The 15,919-nt window shown below is 37.5% G+C and overlaps 1 protein-coding gene across 4 annotated transcripts in view; it reads right to left on the bottom strand.

The window, feature by feature from the left end:
- The window catches only part of GHR (growth hormone receptor), a 344,216-nt gene that overhangs the window by 194,790 nt on the left and 133,507 nt on the right, over positions 1-15,919 (bottom strand). For 3 of the 4 annotated variants that reach the window (XM_008992116.5, XM_035291616.3, XM_054252271.2), the window contains exon 2: positions 6,171-6,251. In XM_008992116.5, coding sequence (XP_008990364.4) covers positions 6,171-6,240 — 70 coding nt within the window. In that variant the 5' untranslated portion in view covers positions 6,241-6,251. Of the gene's footprint in view, positions 1-6,170; positions 6,254-15,919 lie in introns of those variants that run through there. The other variant, XM_008992121.5, reaches the window with a different exon arrangement.

The following is a 15,919-nucleotide window of genomic DNA, read 5'->3' on the forward strand; positions in this document are numbered from 1 at the left end:
GTTTCTGTGAAGCCTAACCAACCTCCCAGATTCTGCCCAGCATATGGCTTTGCTGTTCTCAAATCATCCTGCATATATTTTATTGTATCCCATGAGGTAAGTACATACTCTAGCAATGATAAAACATTTGGGAGCTGGTCAAGGTCTTGGGATAGAGTCACAAATGTCCAGAGACTACAGTGAGGAGGGAGTTCAGGTCTTTGTCCTTGCTGTAGACCCTCACTGCATAGTAGCTTGAGCCATACCACAGCCATACTGCAGAGTTGAACAGACAGCTGTGGGACCCAGGGTAGACACAGGCAGGAGGAGTTTGGGGAAATGGTACAAAAGAGGCATAACTTAGACAGTCTGCTGTCATCCAGCCTCAGCATGTTTCCTCCCCTGCAGAGTAGTTCTGTGCAAGTACAACTTTAATACTAATAGGCTGAGCTGTGCACCAGGACTTCACTGCATTAAATGTGAGTCACTGCTGATGATCACATTAATTAAAAATGCAGAAACTTAGAAATGGATGGAAAAGAAAGCACTGATAGTTCCCCAAGTCAAAAATCCACAGGTTAATTGGGCTCCGAGTACTGGTGATTCTCTCTTCTTAACATCCCTGTGTTTGTCATCCATCTATTTTTTTTTTAATATATATATTTTATTGCTTTTTAGGTTTTGGGGTATATGTGAAGAACATGCAAGATTGTTGCATAGGTACATACATGGCAATGTGGTTTGCTGCCTTCCTCCCCATCACCTATATCTGGCATTTCTCCCCATGTTATCCCTCCCCATCTATTTTTTTTTTATCATTCCTGTCACACTTAGATTATCTCTTTCCTGACCTATTGTCATCACCTTCCTTCTCTACATTCATCCCTTTCAAATTCACTTTTATTCTATTACTAGAGTTATTGTCAAAGAAAAACATCTTACAGTATTGTTACCTAGAATAAAGTCCTTTAAAAACCTAAAAGGATCACAATTAAATTATGTTTATTTCTCTGTTTTCTTTTCTAGAGATTGTGAACTCCTTAAAGGAAAGAATATAAATTCAGAATTCTTCCTCGGGCTGGGCACAGTGGCTCATACCTATAATAACAGCTACTCTGCCGGCTGCAGAAGGATTATTTGAAGCTAGGAGAACTGTTTGGGGCCTGCACAACACAGAAAGTTCCTATCTCTAAAAGAAAAAAATAAATAAATGCATGCATGCATGCATGCATGAATAAATAAATAAGTAAATACAATTCCTCCTTGAATCTTTAAAATGACTTAATAAAACCTTCTTGAAACACTTTTTTGTGTCATTATCTACAATGGCACCATCTAGATTAACACAGTTTGTTGTGACCTGCTGAACTCCAACATCAAATAAGTCTGCAATATCCGGAGAACAAGCGGATATAGGATTGCCGATGTACATGGACTCAGGCCGTGGCACTAGAACACACCATAAGATTTCTTCTTACCTCTGAATGATGGTCAAGACAGCAGCAATCAAAAGCTCTGTGGCTTTTCCCCCACTTCCACTGTGAATGAAAAGCCTTGAATTGTTCATTCTTGAACACATTTAACAGGCACATTCATTACTGTTTACGAACTGCAACCATTACTTTAAGACTTTTGTGAAATATATCCAACATGTCTTGACATCCTCCCGGGGCTCTGTGTAACTTCAACTGTAGTGGGATAGAGTTTATATTAAAAAATAAATGGTTCTATATGCTGTGCCACTATTTCCTAACTGATAGCAATGAGAACAGAGTGTCTTTTCTTTCAAATAAGTGTTTTGTCAGTGTGCATAGGTTTATGAAAAATGTTCAAAATATACAGAAAACATTATTTTAGAGCTCTTGGTTCCCTTAGGATGTGGCATCTCATTGCTAATGTAAGTTTATTACCTTGAATGGTATAGAACGTTGTAACACATTTTGCAGAATTAGAGTGATGTCAATTATGTGCTTTGTCTGCAAGTCATACCCAACTGGCTGCATATATATATATATATATATATATATATATATATATACACACACACTATATCCATGCAGCATACATATATACACACTATATACATATAGTGTACATATACACACATATGGATATATGTACACAAATACAAATATAAATATGTTTATGTAAATATATATCAATATACGTAAACATATATGGTACATGTATTCATAGGCACGTATACACACACACACATGCACACACTGTCCCATTGTGCAGGTAGCACATTTTTTTGAGATAGAGTTTCGCTCTGTTGCCAGGCTGAAGTGCAATGGCGCAATCTGGGCTCACTGCAACCTCTGCCTCCCAGGTTCAAGCGATTCTCCTGCCTCAGCCTCCTGAGTAGCTGGGACTACAGGTGGGCACCACCACACCTGGCTAATTTTTGTATTTTTAGTAGAGACAGGGTTTCACTGTATTGATCAGTGTGGTCACAATCTCCTGACCTCGTGATCCACCTGCCTTGGCTTCCCAAAGTGCTGAGATTACAGGCATGAGCCATCGTGCCCGGCTGCAGTAGCACTTTTGTCTGGCCTCCGACATTGAGGACTACTACTTGCTGGATATGGCAAACACTTCCTCTTTCTTTTCTTCCTCTCCAAATGCTAACCATTCTTCAAGGGCTCAGCTTTTGCCCTAATGCCTTTGCTATCTCTAGGTCTTCTATAATTTATCTCAAACCTACTGACCTAAGTTTGCTTCCAAAGTGAATAATTACAAATATAGCACCTACATACCACACACCCTGGCCAAATTAATGCTATGCCTTCCATGAAGTAAGTGCTCAAGAAATATTTGTTGAATGTTAAATGTGTAAAATAGAACCATCCATTGTTTATGATAGAGCTGTGTGTGTGTGTGTGTGTGTGTGTATTGTAAACAGTAAGTGAATGAATTGTTCTCCATGGATATCTCATAGCTATACCTGTACAATTCTGTTTAAGTTGTTGTTTGTCACATAAATTATTCCTGTAATAGTCTTCTGTTCTTCTCAGCCTTTTAAAATCTTAAACCCAACATTCTAGTCCCTACTGAAACAATGCCAACCTCCTTCATGAAGCTGTAATTCACCACAGCTGAGATATCCTTCCTGTCATCACCACTTCTATAAAGTGTGATTGAAGCCATTTTGATAGTTAATATACAATGCCTAATATTGTAATTGGTGTATATGCCTAATTGATTAACCCATGACAAATTCCTTGAGGGAAGAATCAATGTATTCCTCATAGCCATAGGTGTAGGCTTTGAAAATAGGAAGCTCTTAGGAATTATCAGCACATTGAATTTGTTGAATTAACTATCCTAGTCCACCTTGATCTGTTCTTTTTCAGGGCATCTTGACCATTTGTCTTCATCACACAATCTAGACCTTAAAGCTATATAGTTTCTCATTAGTTTCTAGACATTCCTCATGTACCAGCTAGACTGAACTACAAGACAGGGGATTGCCTACTTCGACCTTAGGTTACTGAGGTCAAAGGATATATTCAGGATGAACTGATTGAAATAGTATAAGTACAGATATATGACACAATTTATAACAGGCACTCCCTGGAATAATATTTATATCCATCAGATCTTTAAGCATATTTCTCATTAGCAACATAATTCCAGCAGCAGCAATTTTTATACAATCAGTTGATAGGTCAACCATGTGAAGCCCTTTGAAAACGAGGCATTGTGGATCATTCCTGATTTTGGAATAAGAAATTCTCCTCAAGACTATGTAACTGGCTTTGAGGAGCAGATATAGAGCTTCACATTAAGGATGAGAGACAGAAAGAAAACATTTATTACAACACTTTAGCTAACACAATAATGGCACTGTTCAAATTTAGTTCTCATTACATTTCCCACAGGGCAAGTAGATTTAATTAAAAAAAAAATCCTCTCAGGGCCAGTATATTTCTAGTTGCTCATCTGCTCAAGCGAGAAAATCCTGCTCAAGTGCCACCCTTCCCTATGCATACAGATCTGTCATCTTCTAGCAGCTCCTGGGTGACTTTTCTCCAGGTGATGCTTCCAAGATCACTTACCCATTGGTGCCACATCTTTCACTGACCAAACTGAATTCAATAGTATTATCTTTCCTTTTTAAAATTTTTACCTATATTTTTAGTCTGCCTTATACAATAGAGACCCAATAAAAATAAAATGATTTGGCTACAATCCAGACCTGGCAGAAAAACAAACACATGGCCCATAAATGTCATCTGAGATTGACACGTGTCATGTTATGTGTTAACTTTGGCTGAACCCATGAACTCATTAGATAAGTGGCCAGAACTAGAATACACACACACACACACACACACACACACACACATACACACACACACACAGAGGCGAGCATGTACAGACATGCTGGAACATGCTTACATATGCCTTCTTATATAAACATCATACCGCAACCTTAATCCTCAGACAATATTAAGAAAGGATTCTGGAATATGCACATATTCCAAAGGAAAAAGAAATATTGGTTAGCTCAACAAGACAAAAAAAAAGGAGACAAAAATGTTCTTCTTTGTTAAATTATTTCCTATGTCTAAGTACTGGTAGGATATGTGATTTGTGTTTAGTATAAACCATTGCATTTGCTTATATTCTGCTCTCCCTAAACAAATAAATGAATCAAACAAAATTAATAAAAAGAAAAATAAAAAGCAAATATTAAAAGCAACTAATGATGTTTTCTCTTCACTCTACTTATGAAGTCAAAGGTTTACTAAAATGTTGAAGCAGCTGAAACAGATGCTCCTTTGCTCCTTGCAAACTTTCTAGTTCTAAAATGTAATTTAAGCTCTAATCTCTCAGTTGGGGATGCATTTTTAATTTTCTTTAAAGATTTCCTATGCCATACTTTTCATTTCACAGGTTTTAAAAAATTCGTCAAATCCTGCCCACTGGAGTGAAAGTCACCTTAATGAAGAAATAAGAGATTAAGCCACCATGACTTTGGAACAGCAGAGGATCTCAGCTGCAATTCTTTGGCTCAGAACCAGGGTCTAAAACCAGCCATGGGAAAAGCTATTGAAATGGAGCCTGCAATTCTCTCCATGTTTGACTTGCATAATGTTGACATTGTAACACCAGAGAGGCCAAAAAATATTTCAAACAATTATGATTCTTTTCTATAAATATTTTTAAATTGCTTTAAGAGATAAAATAACATATTTTACTCTTTTTGTTTTCTAAGTGACTCTGGTCACCCTCAGCAGCTCACTACTACGGATTTATTTTTGGCTAGAAGGTCAGGGAGGACATCTTAAAGCGCTAAGTCTGCTGTTAAACTGTGTTTTCCAACATGAGCTGAATGGTGAGAAAGGGAGTCAGACACTCTTAAAACAACAACTAAATTAAGTGCCACAGCATAGGAGAAATATATTGTTTCTTTCTTCTGTAGATGCCCAAGCAAGGAAAACTATTAAGTACTCATTTAAAAAAAGTCTCCCACCCTTTAGAGAGCACAGTTTTCTTTCTGACAGAAAAATTCTTCTCCCCTTTCCCTTTCATTACTCTTCCTTGTTTTAGTTAGGTCTTCTATGAAACATAGTTTAAATATATTGAGACTTCTCTAGCAGAAGAGGGATATAAAAAGGGAGAATTATGGAGATGGGGAAGGAAGTTCATCATTTCTGGGTATATCATTCAATTATTTCAGGTGTCTCTTTCCTCAACTTAGCTAAATAGTAATCACCCAGAGTGAGAGGTGAAATTCATTGGAAACCTGCAATTTCCTCTCTCAGTGAATATAATTAACAAACCTGAATTCTGAGCTCTGGAAATAGATGATGATATCCTTAGTCACAGATGAGCTGAGTGAACAGTAAGCTAATAACCCTTCAGTGTAATTTCAATATCTCTCCCAGAGACTGAGAACAAGGGACCTGGCTTGTCTTCAACATAAATGTCCTCAGCATGATTTGTAGCATTAATTTTTGATATGAAAACATCAGATGCCAAAGCTGACTGACTACTGCATTCCTCCTAATCATCCACAGAAAAGTCCTACTAGCTTCTGATTTTAAAGCTAAGTCAAGTTTCCTATTTGCTGCTATGTAAAACTTGCATCTTTTAATTAAATTATCCAGCCTTGGATATGACAAATACAGTTTGGTGTTATTTCAAAACACTGAGGGTGGAAATGGAAAAAGAGAACTTACTTTCACGTCCAGAAAAAGCATCGCTTGATCCTGCCAGTGCCAAGGTCAACAGCAGCTGCCAGAGATCCATACCTGTAGGACCTGCAATCACAAAAAGTGTAAGGTAAAGCCCAGCAATTAAAAACAGACCATTATCATAAAATACTGTTTAAAGACTGGCTAAGTCATGAAAGAGTTGATGAGTCAGTTCCAGAAGGAATTCTAGTAAGTCTTCCATTGCTCCAGAGTCTCATCATACTGTCCTACTTTTCATGAACTCAAACAGCAGGTTGTAATAAATTCTACTTCCTGTGAGTGCTTGTCTCAGGAAATAACATGAACACTAGAGATGTTCACATTTTGGCTCAAAGCCATAGAAACACCTCACAGTAAATGACCCCCATGGACAGATAATAGGGCCAGTGAGGTTTACTTCAATTTACCTGGAAATAGAAAACCTTATTAGTAGTATCACCATGCATGGGGCCTTGAGGGGGACAGGCCATAAAAGGAAAAACAAAACAATCATGGTAATAGTAACATTTCATAAATCTGTTTCCCAGTGAACAAAAGAGCTTAATTAGCACTCAAAAGAAGGTGCTAATGAGCCATCCTAATGAGGTTTAACTAGAAGGGAAGCAGAAAGAAGGCGAGAAGCAAAAGAAAATAAAAACTCCCGAGTAAAACTAAAAACCTACAAGTACACAGTGTGTCATACAGAGTTTTTATTTTCATAAGGAATATGGATCTGAAAGACCCAGGAATGTGAACACCTCAGACACTAAGAGGGATGCGTTTGTGGCTTTGCTAGCCATTTAGGAGCCCAGGGTGGCCACACCTGGAGCCCCAGAGTCTAACAGAGAGAGTTGATCAATACATCTGTCAGCACACACCTCAGTGATCATACAAAGGAAATAAGCTTTTCTAGAAAAAATATACCAGAGTGTCCACATCCCAGATCTTCTGAGGCAAGTTTGGGCTGGTTGAAAATGAACTCAGCATATTGCCTTTTGTAGAGCTGTTGCTGTGTCTGACAACTAATGCCAACTATTTTAGAGCTAGCTGCAACATTTTCATAAAACTAACTGCACTATTTACAGTTTTTACTACACCATTAACACTATTTATTCAGGCAACTATCATTATACCAGGAGCTCCACCAGGACCTCTACTGGCTTCATTTTTGTTACCTTGCAATCCTGACCTAACTAGGAATAGCCCTTCATGGTATCCCTAATCAGGCTGAAATAATGAGCAAAGATGTTTGTTTTCATGGGCCTACAGATGTGATCCTCTGGCAATGGCTGTGTAATTCTACATAGGGATAAAATTCCTGATGTTCTATACTTTAATTTCTAGACAGCAGAGGGCCTACCTTTTTTTGGTTCCATATAATTTTATGTTCTTAAAAAATTCTTTACAAAAACATATCTCTATATAAACTGAATATCTTCCTGCATCTGAATCCCCATGTGTACACCCACATGCATGAAGAATCCTCCTCCATACACTGCCTCATGGAGTTATTCATAGGATTTAGTGTAAACATGCAGATGAACACACTTTGTCAACGGTGAGATGTCAAATAAATGTGAGTTGTGGTTTTTACAACATCCATGCTTTTAATTTCTAACCTGGAAAGCCTTGAGCTGATGGTCTTGCATCATCCTTGTCTACTTTGCAAATGAGAACCACTGAGCATCTCTCCCTCCCAATGTCCTTTGCTCCTGGGTGAACAGGTTATTAATCAAAGTTGGAAACCTCCAGCAGAAGTATGTTGAAAGGCTAAAAAAAGTTATAGCCTAAAAATGCCATCCTGTTGGTAACTAAATATTTGCTTTGGATTTCATTCTTTTTTTTTTTGTCTCACTCTGTTGCCCAGCCTGGAGTGCAGTGGCACGATCTCGGCTCACTGCAACTTCTGCTTCCTAGGTTTAAGCGATTCTCCTGCCTCAGCCTCCCAAGTAGCTGGGATTATATGTGTACATCACCATGCCCAGCTAATTTTTGTATTTAGTAATTAAAGAACTGTAATTATCACAATTCCTTTATAAGCTGAACACACGTTTGTAGAATGTGCTCTATCTCATAAAACAAAACAAAAAACAAACAAGAATCCTCAACGCGAAATTAACCAGAAATCTGCACACTCCTACAGCAGAAAACAGTATTTAAAATTGTGACGCTCCCAAATAGGAGGTGAGTGCAGTTCACTGCTGCTTGGAACACTGCATAGGAACCTGACTCTAATGAGGTCCAGGGGCCAGGATGAGGATAAAGAAATGTGAATGGATTCAGCAGAAGTTAAATGCTTTATTAGAATCTAACTCTTGCCTTTCTCTTCCACTGATGTTGGCTCAGTGAGAATGACTCCAGAAGTAGCCCCCTCTTCAGTCCTCTGGAGAACTCTCTCTAGTGCCCTCACATGAGCCAGGCCATGAGACGTGACATTCAATTGGATTCTAAGCTGCCCACATCATCTTTGAAGAGCCCCACATGGCAGCGTCTAGATGACAGAATCCTTCTTTATTAGGTTCTAGCTGAGATAAAATGTCCCTAGGAAGGTGAGAGTGCTGACACACACGATTACATTGGAACTTTAATGTAATCTACCATTACAATATAATGATATGCCAGATGTGAGAAAAAGAAAGCCTCTATTCCCCTCTGCCAAGCCCTTTTTGCCTAGGTACCTAAACTTATTACGTGTACCTATTAACCCAGAGGTACAGGAGTCCACTCGAAACACCGTCATAAGAGATTTTACATATAATCTAAGTAGAGGACAGCATTGTTCAGAGGAATCCACTAAATTGAACCTTGGCCCACAGGGTTTTTTAAGCCTGCAATATTTTCCTAGGGAAAATCCCTCTCTAAATTTCTTTTGATATTTACACATTCTTTGGCTATAGCCTCATGGCAAGATTTTCAGCAGGAGGGAAAAAAATGGGCTTCTATTCTTGCATAATGGAACTCACTCCATTTCTACCCTCAAAGCCTGAGGGATTTTGCCTGCTCCCCTTCTTTCTCAAGAAAAAGCCAGTTCAAAACCAGTGTAATGCAGCTGGCATGAATTTTAAATCTGTAGACTACCCAGCAGAGGAGGCCTCCAAATTATATAATTAGGCCCACGATATACTAACATTCTTTGGCTGTAAAACAGTTCATAAACACATGAGCAAAGATGAAGGTTAGAGATAATACTTTTTCCAACATGCTATAACCAGCTCCAGGCAAAGAAAACAATATGTTTAATTCTCTTTAATTTATAATTAACAAGTATTTGTGATACTACTAGTTCCTGCTAGCACTGAGCAAGGCACTATGGAGATTAATGCAAAAGCAATCAAAACCATGGTTCTTCAAGACTTAGGCAGTACAAACATATGAAACTGTGTAAAGAAGGGGAACACCCAAAAGTAGAAGGTCAGCGTAGGGAAAAATCAGCTATTGAATGGAGGGGCTTAAAATTAGAACTAAATGACAGATAAGACAGTTGTGGGTATGTAAGGGAGAGAAACTGTGGTGAATTTGTATGGTAAAAGCTCAGAGCAAATGTTCTGGATATGAGCACGAATTCTGAATATGTTGAGGACAACATTCTGAGGAAGCTCGTGAACAGAGAACAAGGTTGAAATTTATGAATAAAAGGGCATAAATTAGATTGGCAAGGTAGGGCCAGATTAAAACAGAATTTTCAACTCACACTGATCAGAAAGTCACTAGAGGTTTGGTGCAAAAGTGGGTTTTCCCTAGGATACAGCTGCCCTTCATGCCTTCTTAACCTAAGATCACTCACTAAATATTGACAAGATCTGATGATGACTGGGTATGAGAGATGATAGAGAGATGTCTATCACAAATAACTGAGCATGTGTGGATGAGAGACAGTGCTCATGAAAGAAATCAGGATTTTGGGATCTGAGTTGGTTAGGGGGAGAAGGTCACATGACTGCTTTGGATACTTGGTGTTTTAAGGCAATTACAAGATTTTTGGAAATGTTAGAAATGGCTAGTGGAAAGTTGAAGGTAAGAGACCAAAGACTGAGAGAGAAGGGAGATCACTACTGGATGTGAGAGATAACTACATAGAGATGAGGAGTATTCCATGAATTTAATGTGAAGACTAGACTATCTGGTGACAAGTTCCCATAACACCTTCATCAAAAATAATCTTAAAAATTTATTGGCCAGGCACTGTGGCTCACGCCTGTAATTCCAGCACTTTGGGAGGCCAAGGTGGGCAGATCATGAGATCAAGAGACTGAGACCAATCTGGCCAACATAGTAAAACCCTGTCTCTCCTAAAAATGCAAAAAATTAGCTGGGTGTGGTGGCACATGCCTGTAGCCTTAGCTACTCTGGAAGGTGAGGCAAGAGAATCGCTTGAACCTGAGAAGCGGAGGTTGCAGTGAGCCAAGATCATGCCACTGTACTCCAGCCTGCTGACAAAATGACACTCCATCTCAAAAAAAAAAAAAGTTTATTAAGCCACACAGGGAAAAATATGCTCATATCTGGTTTGTAATTTTGCAGAAACGAAACAAACCACGATCTAAAATCACTCATATCCTCTAATTTATATCAAGTATTTTTTTAAAAAGTGTTTAAATCATCCTTAGAAGCATTCTTAAAAGTGTGATGTTAATATATTAATATATAGGAAGAGTAAATACCAGCGCTGATTACTAAGAAATATTGTGAAATTGAATCAAGCTGATCTCCTTGGTGAAGCTTTTCTAAGAACTCAGCACAGAAAAAGGAAAAAGCCTAACCAAAAAGGGCATTTAAATTGCTGGTTCTCATTAGCACCAGGCATGCATTGAAATAGCTTGCTTTCAGAGTTCATGTCATTACCAACTTTTTATGGTGATGAAAATTTGGAAAATGGTCAGATCCAAAATGCCTTAGGTGAATTTATTTCCTTCCTATGAGTGAGGAAGGAAAAGCTCACAGACAGCTTTGATATAACTCCTTTTGCTGAGATTTCTCTCCTCATAGCGATCCAGTGGGGAATGCATCTAAATCCAGATGTGCTGGAAGTATAAAGTATAAAATATACACGGAATTGAAAGCTTGGTACAAGAAGAAAGGATGCGAAATATCTTGATAATGTTTACATTGACTAAATGTTGAAATCATATTTTTGACTGCTGAGTTAAATAAAATCTATTATTAAAACAAATATCCTCTGTTTCTTACTTTTTTAAATGTGATTACAGTAAAGCATCACTTAGTGACAGGGATACATTCTGAAAAATGCATCATTAGGCAATTCTATGGTTCTGCAAACACCACAGAGCATATTTACACAAACTTAGAAGGTATATCCTACTACACACCTAGGTTATATGGGATAGCCTGTTGCTTCTGGGCTACAGACCTGTACTCTACTGAATACCATAGGCAATTGTAACACAAGATTAAGTATTTATGTATCTAAACATATTTAAACATAGAAAAGATACCATAAAAAATACATTATAATTTTATGGAACCAGTCCATCATGGACTGAAAAGTTGTTATGCAGTGCATGACTGTAGTTGAAAATTTTAAATTATACATGCAGCTTGGACTGTATTTCTACTTGCAGCATTTGTATATATAAATATATTATGATTTATATGTCTGCACTTGCATTCAAAACATTAAATAATTACTGTGGGCATATTCACTTTTGTAACAAAAATGAATAAATAAAGTAATTTTTTAAAAATTCAAATGACAAACTCATTATGGTTATGTTGTCAAAGGTCCTCCAAAATGCAGAATGATGGGGACAAAAATTTCACTGAACACTTAGGTGACTTATATATGATTGTATCTGTGGAAGTTTGCTTTTTTTTAAAGGGTATCCAGTGTGCATTTGTTTACCTTCAAAAGTGTAATTATTCATATTATGTCTCTATTTGGGTCATAGACAGTGATGTACTCCGAAATGTTTAACACCTGTTTATCTGGAATTTTTTTAAAAAGGTCATGATTTGTATCATTTGCCAATTTCTGTGGTGTAAATACCTCTCACAAGGCTGATTTTAAGCTACCAACATTAATTCACTAACTGGATTCACAAGCCAGAAGCTGGATCCAGCACACACTGGCTGGGGAAGGGACTGATGCTATCTATCTAGCCTTCATGTGAGGTAACAGGTACAAAGATTAGCAATCTACTAACATTGAAACAAAATGTAAGAGACGGTACTGTTGAGTAAACCCTGGATACTCAATTTCATTTGATGACATCTGATTCACTGGCAGGTGATCACATTTAGTTAATAATCATTGACAAATACTTTCCCAGGTCAAGGGACATTAGCTTCTACCACAGATGCTATCATTAATCTTCATTTACAGAGAAAGTGAGTTTGGGGTTAAATGAATGTGTTTTGGAGTCACAGAGGGCTAGGCTCAAATTCTACCTTTACCAAGCCTCAGTTTACTCATCTCTAATATTGATGTGATAATATTTTCCCTTTTTCATAAAAAAATCAGGATTAGATGAGATAATTTATTCAAAGCATTTGGCATTCCCTCTGCATGTATCCAAAAGGGTTAGTTATTACACTTACTAACGTCGTCTTGGTAGTAGTAACAAATAGACTGTTTATGTTTTATAATGTTCCTATGAGGTATGTTGAGAGTAGGGACCCTCGTTTATATATCATGAAGTGGTCATCTAGGCAGGTGGTAGAGCAATCAGCAAATGTGCTCTTGGCCAGCTGCAATATGTAAGACCTATTCCTAAATCAAGCACTTACATCACATGAAGGTCCAGGGAAAGGAAAGGACAATCATAATGTAAAGTGTGTATCCCCTAGGATAAGGCAAGAATGCAGCCCATTTGTGCTTGGATATACAAACAATTGCATATCTTCTAAAGGGAGTTCCAATTGTGTAAGAAATACTTTAGGGGCTAACTCCTCCCTCATCTACTGTAAGAAAATTCGACATGGTTGTTATTAGGTTAGGATAATTTGTTTTGTGAAATCATGGATTTCTAGAACTGAAAATTGTGTACATAAATCCCAGTGATAAGAAGCTTGACTTGAAGATAAAACCTTTCTTGGGAGAACTCCAAAAAGACAGCTGAGTTACAAGAACCCGAGTCTCTGTCTCTTTTTTTATGGAAGAGTGAAAGAAGAAGAGGTATGTCAGTAGCCAAATGCTTGGCCATACTCTGATCTTGGTATGCATAGTTATTCTACTGAGAGTGGAACTTTCTCAAAGAATGAAGCATTCTGTTTCATTAGGACCTGTATTGCACTGCAATGCCTCCCCACAACTATCCCTGTGGATGTTTGTTAACCCAGTATGCTTGATTCACTTGGTGCATTCATGGATTCACAATTTAGATGTGACTGTTACATGGAAGAGAAAATCAGTTGCATGGCTGCTTATTTGAACAGTACATTCTTTCTTATATCTTACTTTACACCACTGTCCCTACCAAGTAATTTTTACAAAACAAAATTTGAAAAATGGAGCCTCTTATTGACTTTCTATTTTTTTCTCTCTTCTACAAGTGGCTCATTCTAAAACTGGATTTTTTAATTACTATGATAGATCATACAGATCATGGAGAATATTTCTTAAACAAATTTAAAGATGTTGAAATTTTCTTCAGACTCAAATTTGGAAATTTTGTATCACTTAATCTAAAAGGAGATAAATAAGCTATAGGAGACAAGTTCTCATACAGTGAAGTCTTCAAACAAAAGCATTCATTATCTCGGTGAGATACAATCTAACCATGATTACTATAATAATTTATCGTATACCAAATGCTTTTCATATCTTAAAGAAGAGCACATGTTCCTGCCTTCTTTGGAGTTAACATAATAGAAGTGTAAGTTTTCAAAGAGGATTAGTTACTAGCATGCCCTAATAACATATGGAGCAAAAATTGGGAGAACCCCCTCTTTCCTTTTATCAAGTCCAACATGGTAAAGTTATTCTTTTAAGATAAAGAAGTTGGGAAACCAAGAGTGAGGCAATGTGATCTCCTAGGAAAAGCATTACTAGAGGAGGAGTCAGCAATCCCGTAACCTGGCACCAGCCAAACGTTTCCTGAGTTGGCCACTCAGATGGTCATTTAATCACTGTAGGTCTCAATTCCCTCACCTGAACACCCTTCCAAAATTTTGTTATAAACCAAATCCTGCACTGTGCAGTGTGATAATAGCTGCCATTCATTGTGGGTTACTTATGTCCTGATGTTACCAGGCTCCTTGACTTTCTCTTCTTTCAGTTGGAGGCAGTAGCTGTGTCTCACTCATGATTACATCCTAACAATTAGACATAGGCTTGCCACAGAGTAGATGTTCACCACAACATCTACCCAACAAATAAGTGTGCCAGGCACCTTCTTATTTCATTCAACCTTCACACAGACCTTGCAAGAGAAGGGCTTATTTCACAAATGAGAAAACAAAAGTTTAGAGGAGCTCAGAGAGATTAAGTATATCTCCTCTCAAGCTCACAGACAGAATATTTCTGGGTAAGGTTTGGAACTGTGCTTGATGTCTCCAAGGCCTGCTTTGCTTTCCCATGCTTCTTAAATTGTGAACTAAGCAGACTAAACACACAATCAGGGTAGTAGTGAATCAGAACAAACTACAGAGAGCAAGAAAAAGACAGAGTAATATGTAGATTTGAATTATATAGAGAGGTAGACACCATAATATTTTCAGTGCACAGGGCCTATCAAAGACAATGATAATTCATAGGTGGTGACATTGCAGTTTCTTCAAGGGCTGTATTACATTGCTCAAGGGATGCAATATTTATTGCTATGCCTTAGAACCTCCAATAGCACCTGGTCTACTTTTGGGTACATTACTCAGGAGCTATACAGTGTGCTCTCTCCATGACATAGGGCATTATCCTGCCTCCTTTAAGCTTCTATGTAAAAATAGAAGTCTATTTGGCCAGACTGACTGGCTGCCAGATAGATGGCAAATATAAGGCAGATCAATATCATGTCTCATCTCCAGGAAGTTTATAATGTACCCCTTCACTCTTCAAGATCAAAGAGGTATAATAGCTTGGACTTGGACCATTCATTGTTAATAGCTTTAATAAATAATCCTCCCTAGAAAAGTGCTGTCTAACAGAAATATAATGTGAGCCACAAATGCCAGCCACATACATAGTTGTACATTTTCTAGTAACTACATTTAAAAAGATAAAAATTGATAAATTTTTATAATGTACTTATTTAACTCAATATATTTAAAATATTATTTCATCATGTAATCAATGTAAAAAGTATTAATTATATCTCTTGCATTAATTTTTTCATACTGAATTTTTGATTCTAGTATGCATTTTACATTCACATACATGTCAATCGAAATAGTCCCATAAGTGTTCAATAGCTACATGTGGCTACTGGCTATTGCATTGTACCATGCAGCTCTGAAACACAGATAGGCAGTAGAAGTGCATGCGGCCAGCTCCCTGGCTAGTGTAGAATACATCTGTGTTTATTATTACTCACAAGGCAGGCCAAGCTTCTGCGAAGAGACCTTCATAGTTATTTTGCAAGGTCTGATAATTTTTTAAACTGTTAGAAAGAGTCTTCTTATTAAAGCAAGAAGTGGGGTGTTCCAGATCTTCTCAACATGCACTTTTTACATAATTACTGAACACTGAACTCTACATGCAACAAAACCATCAACTTTTTTGTAGGACAGAACTTCAGTCTGTCACTAGTTATGGAACTTTATGTGACTCAGTTCTCATCCTCAACCTCAACTTCTTTATCTCC

This window comes from Callithrix jacchus, chromosome 2, assembly GCF_049354715.1.
Source record: "Callithrix jacchus isolate 240 chromosome 2, calJac240_pri, whole genome shotgun sequence".
Taxonomy (NCBI): Eukaryota; Metazoa; Chordata; class Mammalia; order Primates; family Cebidae; genus Callithrix; species Callithrix jacchus.